This window comes from Hemitrygon akajei, chromosome 17 (genome assembly GCF_048418815.1).
Source record: "Hemitrygon akajei chromosome 17, sHemAka1.3, whole genome shotgun sequence".
Lineage (NCBI taxonomy): Eukaryota > Metazoa > Chordata > Chondrichthyes > Myliobatiformes > Dasyatidae > Hemitrygon > Hemitrygon akajei.
Window position 1 is genome coordinate 17,621,621 of NC_133140.1, and position 12,621 is coordinate 17,634,241.

General features: G+C 42.8%; 1 protein-coding gene and 1 long non-coding RNA gene across 2 annotated transcripts in view; one reads left to right on the forward strand and one right to left on the reverse strand.

Moving 5' to 3' along the window:
• The window catches only part of tmem208 (transmembrane protein 208), a 34,181-nt gene extending 30,431 nt beyond the window's left edge, over positions 1 to 3,750 (reverse strand). Inside the window, exons 1-2 of the mRNA XM_073069719.1 lie at positions 3,636 to 3,750; positions 3,291 to 3,389 (exon numbers count right to left, since the gene is read on the reverse strand). Coding sequence (XP_072925820.1) covers positions 3,291 to 3,389; positions 3,636 to 3,641 — 105 coding nt within the window. The 5' untranslated portion in view covers positions 3,642 to 3,750. The remainder of the gene's footprint in view (positions 1 to 3,290; positions 3,390 to 3,635) is intronic.
• LOC140740510 (uncharacterized) overlaps positions 3,744 to 12,621 on the forward strand; it is a 30,613-nt gene continuing 21,735 nt past the window's right edge. Inside the window, exons 1-2 of the long non-coding RNA XR_012101871.1 lie at positions 3,744 to 3,806; positions 9,554 to 9,716. This is a non-coding gene — a long non-coding RNA (uncharacterized lncRNA). The remainder of the gene's footprint in view (positions 3,807 to 9,553; positions 9,717 to 12,621) is intronic.

A 12,621-nucleotide genomic window follows, 5' to 3' on the forward strand; every position in this document is an offset into this window, starting at 1 on the left:
ATTTTAGGATTGAAAAACATCTTATGAGGAGCATTAAGGCTTTGGGCTTTTACTCACTGGAATTCAGAAGAAAGAGGGGGAATTTCATTGAAACCTATTGAATGTTGAAAGGCCTCGATCGAGTGGCTGTTCGATGAGTGAGTGAAGATGTTCCCTATGCTGGGGGAGCCGAAGACCAGAGGGCACAATCTCAGAATAGAGCGGAATCCATTTAGAACAGAGTTTCTTTAGCCAGAAGGTGGGAATTCTTTTCTACAGGTGGCCGTGAAGGCCAAGTCATTGGGCACATTTCAGGCAGAGGCTGAGAGATACTTGATTAATCAGGGCATAAAGGGATACAGGGAAAGGCAGGAGATTGGTGCCGAGAGGGAAACGGATCAGCACACTCAATGGCCCACATGACCTAATTCTGCTCCTATATCTTAAGGTCTTTTAAAAAATTTATTTATTGAGATACAGCACAGAAGAGGCCCTTCCAGTTGTGCCGCCCAGCAATCCCCCGATTTAATCCTAGCCTGATCACAGAACAACTTACAATGACCAATTAACCAAACAACTAATAGGTCTTTGGATTGTGGGAGGAAACCTAGGCACCTGGAGGAAACCCACACAGTCATGGGGAGAACGTACAAGCTCCTTGTAGGTAGCGGTGGGAATTGAACCCAAGTCACCTGTACTGTAAACTGTTATGCTAACCATTATGTCTGCACGCCATATCAATGGTCTTAATATCTCTTATAGTAGGAAGAAAATGTTAATCACAGGGCTGGAATAAATTCATAGATAAAGCACACCATACTGGTGAGGTCCACTGTATTACTTATACTTGATTTAAATCATGTTTTAACAGGCAAGAATGAAGCTGAATAGGAACAGAGAGACATTCAGTCAGATATCCAGTAAAAGCTGAGAGGATCAGGCTCTGCAAGGAAACGAAGGTTAACACAGATCAAGTTAGAGATTAAGCCAAGATGATAAAGCAGGCATCATTTGCCAAAGAGGTAGAATGCAATGCTAGAAGGGGCAAGAGAAACGGGCTCTGTGGCAGCTTGACACTATTAATGCTCGGTGTTCAATGGAGTTCTGAGTTCAATTACAATGTCATCTGTAAAGAGTCTGTACGTTCTTCCCATGAAATGCATTGCTTTCCTCCGGGTGCTCTGGTTTCCTCCCACAGTCCAAAGACATACCAGTTAGAAGGTGAATTGGTCATTTTAAAATGGCCCTGATTAAGTTAGGGTTAAATCAGGGATTACTGGGTGATTGCTTGGAAGACCTATTCCACAATGTATTGCAGTCAATCAGTAAATAAAGCTGGAGAGGAAGATGGATATAAAGCAGACAATAAAGTTGTAACCTCAGCCTACTCCATCATGGGCACTGTCCACATCAAAGGGGTATAGTAACTTATAGTTCTTTTTACTATGTACTGCAACATACTGCTGTCATAACACAACCAATTTCACGAATTGTACCTTTGCAAGAAAATGTTTGTGAATCCTTTGCAATTACCTGGTTGGCTGTATTATCATAAAATGTGGTCCGATCTCATCTAATTCACAATAATAGACAAACACAATCTACCTAAACTAACAATTGTACTACTACTCATCAATACCGAAAACACCATTTACAATCAGTCTTGGTTCAAAAAAGTATGTGAACCTCTGGGGTAATGCCTTCTACAAAAACTATTTGGAGTCAGGCATTCCATTCAAGGGGATGAGATTGGAGAAGTGTGTTGTAGAGTTGCCCTGCCCTATAAAAAAAGACACACAAAGTCAGGTTACTGACAGAGCCTGCTCTTCTTAAGAAAGATCTGCTTATGTGCACCATTCTTTGATCAAAACAACTTTCAGAGGACCTTAGAAGAAGAACTGTAGAGATTCATGAAGCTAGAAAAGGCTACAAAAGCATTTCTAAAGACATGAGTGTTCATCAGTCCACACCAAGAGAAATTGTCTACAATTGGAGGAAATTCAGTCCTGTTGGTACCCTCCATAGGACTAGACGTCCTGCAAAGATCACAGCAAGAGCGCAGCATGCAATGTTGAAGGAAGTGAAAAAGAATACAAGGATAACAGCAAAAGACCTACAGAAATCTCTGGAACTTGCTAAAGTTTCTGTTCATGTGCCCACTACAAGAAAAACACTGATCAAGAATGGTGTTCATAGAAGGACACCACTGCTCTCCAAACATGTCTCATGTTTGCAAAAGATCACCTGGATATTCTACAATACTTCTGGCACAATGTCCTGTCGACAAATGAGACAAAGCTTGAGCTTTTTGGCATAAATGTACACCGTTATGCTTGAAGGCAAAAGGGCGCTGAAACCAACACCAAAAACCTCATCCCAACTGTGAAGCATGGTGGAAGGAGGATCATGGTTTGGGGCCGCTTTGCTGCCTCAGATCTTGGATAGCTTGCAAGCATTGAGGGAACCATGAATTCAAAATTGTATCAAGGCATTTTTACAGGAGAAAGTCAGGGTAGCCAATGGATGATGCAACAAAACAATGACCCGAAACATGAGAGTAAATCAACAACAGAATGGTTTAAAAAGGAGAAAATTCCTGTTTTGGAATGACTGAGTCAGAGTCCAGACCTTAACCCAATTGAAAAGCTGTGGCATGACCTGAAGAGGGCTATTCATGTAAGGTTATCCCAGAAATATTGATGAACTGAAACAGTTTTGTATGGAGGAATTGTCTAAAACTCCTCCTCGCTGTTGTGCAAGTCTGATCAGCTGCTATAGGAAACATTTGGTGGAGGTCATTGCTGCTAAAGGAGATTCTACTAGTTACTAAATACAAGGGTTCACATACATTTTCCAACCTGGACTGTGAATGATTAAACAATGTGTTCAATAAAGACATGCAAAGTATTACTGTTTGTATGTTATTAGTTTAGGCAGAATGTGGTTGTTTACTATTGTGACTGAGATGAAGATCAGACCACATTTTGAATAATTAATGCAGAAAACCAGGTTGACAAACTTTATCTTGCAATTGAGAGCTGGTGATATTAAACCTGATTTTGAAACGGAAAAGGGAAATGGTTATGCTAAAAAATTCAATACAGAGCAGTTATGGTTAGGAGCTAGTTAAGTCAACAAAAATAGTTGAATGGTGTTTTATAAAGATTAGAGCAAAACAGCATAGATAATGGCCCTTCATCCACCGAGTCTATGCCAATTACCCTAGCAACCTTTGTCTTTGGAAAATAGCGAGAACTGAAGTATGCAAAGGAAACCCCAAGATTTTCCCCTCCCAAAAACCTTCAACTTACATTAGCTCCCAGAATAATCCTCAGGTAAAACTTCAACGTCTGCTTGTTCTCTTCAAAGATCTGCTTCTTGCCTTTTGTTCCAACCTTGCCGGTTTTCGGCTGCACAAGCCAGAAATTATTTAATCAGAATCAGTGAGGCAAAGTATAAAATTATATTTTATCCGTCCTGAGATATTCCAAAAACACACATGGGACATTATCAACGAAGGCAAAGTCCTTCCATTTGATTATCTACATAGATTTTCCCCTCCCAATCCGTTCTTGCACCTTGCTCCAACCCACCCTGCACTCTGGCTCACGGAGGCCCCAAGCCCTGGCTCCAGTCTCCCGATGCTCCGCACTCACCGCCATGGCTACTGGTCCTCACACAATACCGGTGACCGAACCGCCAACCGAGGCCGCTGAACGGCTAGTCAGCGCTCCATCGTATTTCCGGCGCACAGTGTTTTCGTCAGCGACGTGACATCTGCATTGACGTCGAGTGGTCGGGCAGCGCACTGGCGTTATGTCAGGCAGGTGAGACCCGACCTTGTCCTCGGACCGCCCTCCTCACCTTTCTCACCTGCTTCTTCGGCAGTATCTGCGGGTCAAGCAGCACGGCTTCCTCCACAGCTTCCGCTGGATGATGCCTGTACCTAAATCATTTCAAATGCATACCCGCCCTTGACAGATAATATAAAAATTTTTAGTGGGCTATTCGGCTCCTCGAACCTGCTTCACTATTCAGTAAGATTATGACCGATCCAGCTTTAGCCTTGGAACACTCATGTCACTTCCCTTACCGTTGATCTCCTTGTAGTTCGAACATGTGTCAATCACTGCCTTCAAGATCCTTGAAAATGCTGATGAGCGGATGGATCTTGTGGTCCAAATTATTATTATTATTATTATTATTATTATTATTATTATTATTATTATTATTGTACTTTATTGATCTCGAGTGGCAAATTCCTTCGTTACAGCAGCAACGTTTAAAACACACTTAGCAGTGTGCAGACTTAACTAATAATAAAGTACAGACGGATAATATACGCAATAATAATTTACCAATGAGCAATAATTTGCAATGATGTGCAATGGTAATGTATGAAATAATAAAACAGACTATTGTACTATGATGTGTCCTCCTGTCGCACAGAGATGAACTGTTGTTATGCTTATTGCATTTGGTAGGAAAAATTTTCTGTAACGATTCTTGTGACAGGAGCTGAATGACTGAAAGGGTGCTCCGCTGCTTATTCAAAAAAATAAAAAACACAAAATGCTGGCAGAACTCAGCAGGCCAGACAGCATCTATGGGAGGAGGTAGTGACGACGTTTCGGGGAGAATCCGCTGCTTATTCAGTAGGTCATGGAGAGGATGTGCCTGATTGTCCTCATGGATAACAGTTTGTTTAGTGACCTCCTCTCCATCACGAATTCAAAAGGATCTGGTTGTAACCAAGGACGGATCCAGCCTTTTTATTTAGATTGTATAGTCTTTTTAAACCACCAGCACCAATGCAGCTCCCCAACAAAAAGCAGCAAATAAGAGTGCACTTGCTACAACAGACTGGTAAAAGATCTCCAACATCCTGCTGCACAAATTGAAGGATCTCAGCTTCCTTAGAAATTAGATAGTTCTGTGAAAGTGGCTCCAGTGGTTAGAGTGGTAAGGAAGATTTACAGAATGTTTGCCTTCATTAATCAAGGGACTGAGTTCAAGAGTTAAGTTCCAGTTTTATAGAAATCTAGTTAGATTCCACCCACTCCAAACAATCTCTCTTCTCCCCTTTTTTCATCAGGCAGAAGATATAAAACCTGAAGGCATGTAACAATAGGCTGATGGGGAGCTTCTATCCCACAGTTCCCTGTGATAAAATGGACTCTTGACCACACAATGTACCTTGTCATGATCCTGCTCCTTATTGCTTACTTGCACCTTCTCAGCAGTTGTTACACTTTGTTTTTCACTGTGTCGTGGTATACGTGACAATAATAAACTCTAAAAACATCTACTTCTTTCCTTCAGTTCTATTTGCCCATTACAGGATGGATGTGGAGGCTTTGGAGAGGGTGCAAAAGACGCTTATTGTATTCTCTCTGAATTAGAGAGCATTTATTAAATGGAGACATTGGACAAACTTAGGTTGTTTTCTGTGCAGCAGGGACAGCAAAGGAGAGACCTGATAGAGATTTATAAGATTATAAGAGATGCAGACAGGGTATATAGCCAGTATATTTTTCCCAGGGTTGAACTGTCCAATACCAGAAGGCATGCATTTAAGATGAGAGGGAGTAGGTTCAAAGGGGATGTGTGTGGCATGCTTTTACTGTAGTGTGGTTGGTGGTTGCAGTGCCAATGGTGGTGGAGGCAAATATGTGAGGGGTATTAAAGATAGGCACAGGAATGTGCAGGAAATGTAGACAGATGGGATTAGTTTAGTTGGGAATTTAATTATTAATTTCACCTGTTTGGCATGACATGTTCTTGTGTTGTACCATTCTACGTTCTATGACAGTGCCACCATGGATAGCGGGGTAAGCAATTGCAAGAAGTCACAGCACCCTTAGAGAAGAAATTCTTCCTTGTGTCTGTTGGAAATGCTGAAATCTTAATCTGGAACTGAACCCATTGTTCTCTTAAGAGAAACATATTCTAATTATCCATCTTTGTCAATGCCCCACAGAATCTTATGCTTCAACAAAATCACCATTCTTTCATCTCTGTTCTAGTAAGCATAGCCCCAACCTGCACAATCTTTCTTCACACTGGGAACAAATCTGGTGGAACTTCTCTGCACTGTCCCCAATGCAAGTACATTTTTCCTTAAATTTGGAGACGGAAACTGTACAGTGTTGTCAAAATGCCCTATCAGTTTAATCAAAGAGTTGTACCAGACAGAAATAATCCCTTAGTCAACCACTTCCATGTAGACCTTTTTGCCCATCTACACTATGGTATGGAAACACCAATTCCCTTGAATGGAAAATTGTATAAAAAGTAATGGATACGGTCCAATCCATCATGGGTAAAGCCCTCTCCAGCATTGAGTACATCTACCAGTAACGCTGTCACAGGAAAGCAGCATCCATCATTAAGAACTCCCTTCACCCTGGCCATGATTGCTTCTCACTGCTGCCATCAGGAAGAAGGTACAGGACCCTCAGTCCACCCCACCAAATTCCAGAACAGTGTTTACTCCTCAACCATCAGGCTTTTGAACAAGTTGGGACAGCATCACTCCCCTTCACTGAACTGTTTTCACAAATTTAAGAATCATATTCAAGGACTCTTCATCTCATGTTCTCAATATTATTGTTTATTTATTTATTATTGTGATGATTCTTTTTTTCTTTGGTATTTGAAATGAAAATAAGAGGTACTTAATGAATACTTCCATATTCACTATGGAAAAGGATCTTGGTGATTGTAGTAACACACAAAATGCTAGTGGAATGCAGCAGACCAGGAAGCATCTATAGGGAGAAACACTGTCGATGTTTCGGGCCGAGACCCTTCATCAGGACTGACTGAAAGGAAATATAGTAAGAGATTTGAAAGTAGGAGGGGGACGTCATTCCAGGACGAAGGAGATGTCTTCCTTTTTTAAACAAAGGGGCTTCCAGTGGCCAAACATTTTAATTCCACGTCCCGTTCCCATTCTGATATGTCCATGCATGGCCTCCTCTACTGTCAAGATGAAGCCACACCCAGGTTGGTGGAACAACACCTTATATACCAGCTGGGTAGCCGCCAACCTGATGGCATGAACATTGACTTCTCTAACTTCCATTAATGCCCCTCCTCCCCTTCTAACCCTATCCCTGATATATTTAGTTTTTTTCCCCCTCCCTTTTTTTTTCTTTCTCTCTCTGCCCATCACTCTTTGCCTGTTCTCCATCTCCATCTGGTGCTCCCCTCCCCCTTTACTTTCTTTCTCCCTAGGCCTCCTGTCCCATGATCCTTTCCCTTCTGTAGCTCTGTATCCCTTTTGCCAATCACCTTTCTGGCTCTCAGCTTCACCCCACCCCCTTCGGGCTTCTCCTATCATTTTGCAGTTTCCCCTCCCCCTCCTACTTTCAAATCTCTTACTATCTTTCCTTTCAGTTAGTCCTGACAAAGGGTCTCGGCCCGAAACGTCGACAGTGCTTCTCCCTATAGATGCTGCCTGGCCTGCTGCGTTCCACCAGCGTTTTGTGTGTGTTGCTTGAATTTACAGCATCTGCAGATTTCCTTGTGTTTGGTGATTGTAGTGATGACTTGCAGCAGACTGAAAAGCTTGAGTGTGTAGATATTAAGAAAGAGGATATGCTGGAGCTTTTGGAAAGCATCAAGTTGGATTTTGCCGGGACCAGATGAGATGTACTCCAGGCTACTGTGGGAGGCGAGGGGGAAGATTGCTGAGCCTCTGGCGATGATCTTTGCATCATCAATGCGAATGGGAGAGGTTCCGGAGGATTGAAGGGTTGCAGATGTTGTTCCCTTATTCAAGAAAGGGAGTAGAGATAGCCCAGGAAATTATAGACCAGTGAGTCTTACTCCAATGGTTGGTAAGCTGATGGAGAAGATCCTGAGAGGCAGGATTTATGAACATTTGGAGAGGTGTAATATGATTAGGAATAGTCAGAGAGGAGATATAAGAGTCTCAGAACCATTAGTGAGGAGGTACAAGAGTCTCAGGACCACTAGAGAGGTGATGCCGGAACCTCAAGACTCTTAGGGAGGAGATACAGGAGTCTGAAAGACCATTTGAGGGGATATAAAGGAGTCTCACAATCATTAGAGAGAAGATACAGGAGAATCAAGACCGTTCAAGAAGAGATACAGGGGCATCAAGGTCATTAATAGGAGTTACAGGAGTCCCAAGAGTGTTAGAGAGGAGATACGGGAGCCTCAAGACTATTGGAGTGGAGGTACTCAAGTCTTAAGACCATTAGGGAGAAGATACAAGACTCTCAAAGCCATTAGTGATGCAGGAACCACAACAACATTAAAAAGGAGGTACAGGAACCTCAAGACTATAGTAAGGAGATATAGGAGTCTTAAGATAGTTAGAGAGGAGATAGGTACTCCCAAGACCATTAGAGAGGAGATACCGTAGCCTCAAGACTACTAGAGTGGAGTCTCAATACCTTTAGAGAAGATATACTAGTGTCTCAAGTCTATTAGAGAGCAAATAGAGAAGCCTCAGGACCATTAGTGAGGAGGTACAGGAACCTGAAGACCTTTAGAGAGGAGATGCAGGAGCCTCAGGACCATTAGTGAGGAGGTACAGGAGACTGACAATCTTTAGAGAGGAGATGCAGGAGCCTCAGGACCATTAGAGAGGAGGTACAGGAGCCTGAAGACCTTTAGAGAGGAGATGCAGGAGCCTCAGGACCATTAGAGAGGAGATCCAGGAGTCTGAAGATCATTAGGGAGGAGTTACAGGAGTCTCAAAGCCATTAGAGTGGAGATACAGGAATTTCAAGACCATTTTATGGGAGATACAGGAGTCTCAAGAGTGTTAGAGAGGAGATGCAGGAGCCTCAAGACTACTGGAGTAGAAATACATGAGTCTCAAGACTATTACAGAGACGATAAAGGAGCCACAACACCATCAGAGAGGATGTGCAGGAGCCTCAAGACTATTAGTAAGGAGATACAGGATTCTCAAGACTATTAGAGAAGAGATACAGGAGTCTTAAGACTATTAGAGAAGAGATACAGGAGTCTCAAGACCTATAGAGTCTCAATACCTTTAGAGAAGATATACTGGTGTCTCAATTCCATTAGAGAGGAGATACAGAACCCTCAAGTGCATTAGAAAGGATATACAGGAGCTTCAAGACCTTGTGAGAGGAGATATATGCTTCAAGACCATTAGAGAGGAGGTACAGGAGCAACACAATGATTACAGAGGATATACTGGAGTCTCGAGACCATCAGAGGGAGATACAGGAGTCTCAAGACCCTTAGAGAGGAAATACAGGAGCCTCAAGATCGGTAGAGAGGAGGAACATGACTCTCAAGACAATAAGAGGAGATACAGGAATCTCAAGACCATTAGACAGGAGATATAGGAGTCTCAAGACCATTAGAGAGGAGATACAGAACTGTCAACACCTTTAGAGTGGAGATATAGAAGTCTCAGGGCCTTTAGAGAGGAGATACAGGAGTCTCAAGATGCTTAGGAAGGAGAGTGGAGCTTAGGATGATGGCGCCTAATGGCGACTCCTTTGCTTGCATACTCGAAACCGTTCTATTTCTATCTATAATATCTCTTTATTTTCCTTTCCAGGGTTCTTTTGAAGATCCTGACCTGGAGCTACATACTGACTTAGGTTCTTTGCGGAAATGGGACCCGCTCTCAGGGCCTCACGACCGGCTGCTTTTCGATATGCCAAGGTCGCGGCCTGGAAGACTACTGCGCTTCAGGGTGCCGGATTTCCATGGCTCTGGAGGTAGGCAAATTTGAGGTCGGTGCCACCGCCTGAGTACACAGAAGATCAAAAGCAGCGAGCTGGCTGTTGGTTGTGTGCCCAGAGACCTGAGTTCTTTTGGGCACAGAGCTCGGAAAAAGCAACACAACGGACTTTTAACACAGTAAATCAGCGAGTTGTTTTGTTATGTCTCCCCTCTCACTGTGAAAGCAGGGACACCTCTTTTTTCCTTATTAGGGAGAGGGAGAGCCTGTGGTTTTTTGAATACCGGGTGAATGAATAGTCTTTGGGATGCTGCAAGGCTGTGTCTTTATTGATGCTTTGCTGCACGCTTGAGTACTTGGTGGAGAATGCAGATGCTTTTTTGCTGGTGGGGAGGTGGTGGTCATCGCTTTGCTGCTGCTTATGAGGGGGAGGGGGAGCTGGGGGTGGTTTGGGGTTCTAACATTTAACTGCCATTCATTCTTTGGGGCACTCCTCTGTTTTCATGGATGTTTGCAAAGAAAAAGAATTTCAGGGTGTATATTGTATACATTTCTCTGACATTAAATGTACCTATTGAAACCTATTGAAATACAGGAGTCTGAAAGTCCATTTGAGAGGATATAAATAAGTCTCACATCCATTAGAGAGGAGACACAGGAGACTCAAGACCATTCAACAGGAGATACAGGAGCCTCAAAGTATTAGTAGGAGTTACAGGATTCTCACGATCATTAGAGAAGAGATACAGGAGTCTCAGGGCCATTAGATAGGAGATATGGGATCCTGAAGACCTTTAGAGAGGGGATACAGGAGCTTCAAGACCATTAGAGTGGAGATACAGGAGTCTGAAGACCATTAGGGAGGAGATACAGGAACCTCAAGAACATTACACTGGAGATTCAGGAGTCTCAAGCCCATTAGAGAGGAGATAGAGGAGCCTCAAGGCCATTAGAGAGGAGATACAGGAGGTTCAGGACCATTAGAGAGGCAATTATGGGAGTATACCAACCACTAGAGAGGAGATATAAAAGTCTCAATACCATTAGACAGGAGATACAGTAGTCTGAGGACTACTAGAGAGGAGATAAAGGAGTCTCAATACCATTAGGGAGAAGATATAGGAGTGTCAAGACTTTTAAATGGGAGATACAGTAGGCTTTAGACCATTACAGAAGAGATACAGGAGCCTGAAGACTGTTAGAAAGGAGGTACAAGTGTCTCAATATGATTGGAGAGGAGATACAGGAGTCTTGAGACCTTTAGAGAGGAGATACAAGCCTCAAGACCATTACAGTAGAAAGACAGGAGCCTCAAGACCATTAGCAAGGAAATACAGGGGCCTCAAGACCATTGGAGTAGAGATAAAGGAATCTCAAGAGCATTAGAGAGGAGATACAAGATCTGCAAGACAATTAGAGAGGGATATAGGAGCGTGAAGACCATTACAGTGGAGATGCAGGAGTCTAAAGACCATTACAGCAGAGATACAGGGTTTCAATGCCATTAGAGAGGTGTTACAGCAGCCTCAAGACTATTAGGGAGGAGTTACTGTAGTCTGAGGATCATTAGAGAGGAGGTATAGGATTCCCAAGACCATTAGAGAAGAGATATAGGAGTGTCAGGACTATTAGAGTGGAGATACAGGATGCTCAAGAGCACCAGGGAGAAGATACAGGAGTGTCAAGACTTTAAAGAGGAGATGCAGGAGCCTCAAGACCAATTGAGGCGAGATAGATGACTCTCAAGACCATCAGGGAGGAGATACAGGAGCCTGAACTTAGAGAGTAGATACAGGCAGCTCGAGACCACATTCAACAAATGGAGAGTGTGCATCCTTAGGTTTCTGGTAGAACAGTTCGAGCACAACAACTTCAATCTCAAAATAAACAAGATAAAAGAGATTATTTTGGACTTCAGGATAGTGCAGGCTGACCACTTCACCCTGCGCATAAACAGCCCCTCTGTCGAGATGCAACAAAGATCAACAACATTCAACAATTATAAAGAATAAAAATTAGAGAAAGATAAAGTGAGAGCTTAGTGTATTGATATGGAATAAAAAGTGCATAAATATATAAATACCAGCATGTACTTACAATGTAAACAGCATCAAAAACAGTTGTTTAAAACGCAGTGTAGTGACTGAGGTGATACATTGAGGGTGTGTGTGGTGGAGGTCTACTAGAATGCATGATTAGGTTACCTACCTGGGGAAGAAACTTTTAAACTGGTGTGAAGTATTTGTTTAGTAGCCCTATAGTGCTTTCCAGAAGGGAGCTTTTGGAAAAGGCGGTTTCATGTTGTAGTGTCCACAATAATTTTGCCTGCTGCTTCTTTGTCCTGGCCACATACAAGCCATGCAATGATGGTGAGCTGCAGGCTATGACCTTTTCTGATGTTTTCATATTTTGTGAGAATTTTATAAATGACCTGGATGTAGATTTTTATAAATGACTTGGATGTAGGGGTGGAAGGATGGGTGAGTAAGTTTGCGGATGACATGAAGATTGGAGGAGTTGTGGATGGAGCTATAGGTGGTCAAAGGATACAAGAGGAAATAGACAGGCTGCAGAGTTGGTCAGAAAAATGGCAGATGGAGTTCAATCCGGACAAGTGTGAGGTAATGCATTTTGGAAGGACAAACCAGAAGACTGAGTACAGGATTAATGGTCAGTTGCTTAAGAGTGTGGATGAGCAAAGGGACCTTGGGGTTCAAATCCATACATCCCTCAAGGTCTCTGAGCAGGTTGATAGGGTAGTTAAGAAGGCCTATGGGATGCTAGGCTTCATTAACAGGGGGACTGAGTTCAAGAGTAGAGAGGTCATGTTGCAACTCTACAAATCTCTGGTGAGACCGCACTTAGAGTATTGTGTTCAATTCTGGTCACCTCATTATAGGAAGAATCTATGGAGAGGGTGCAGAGGAGATTTACCAGGATGT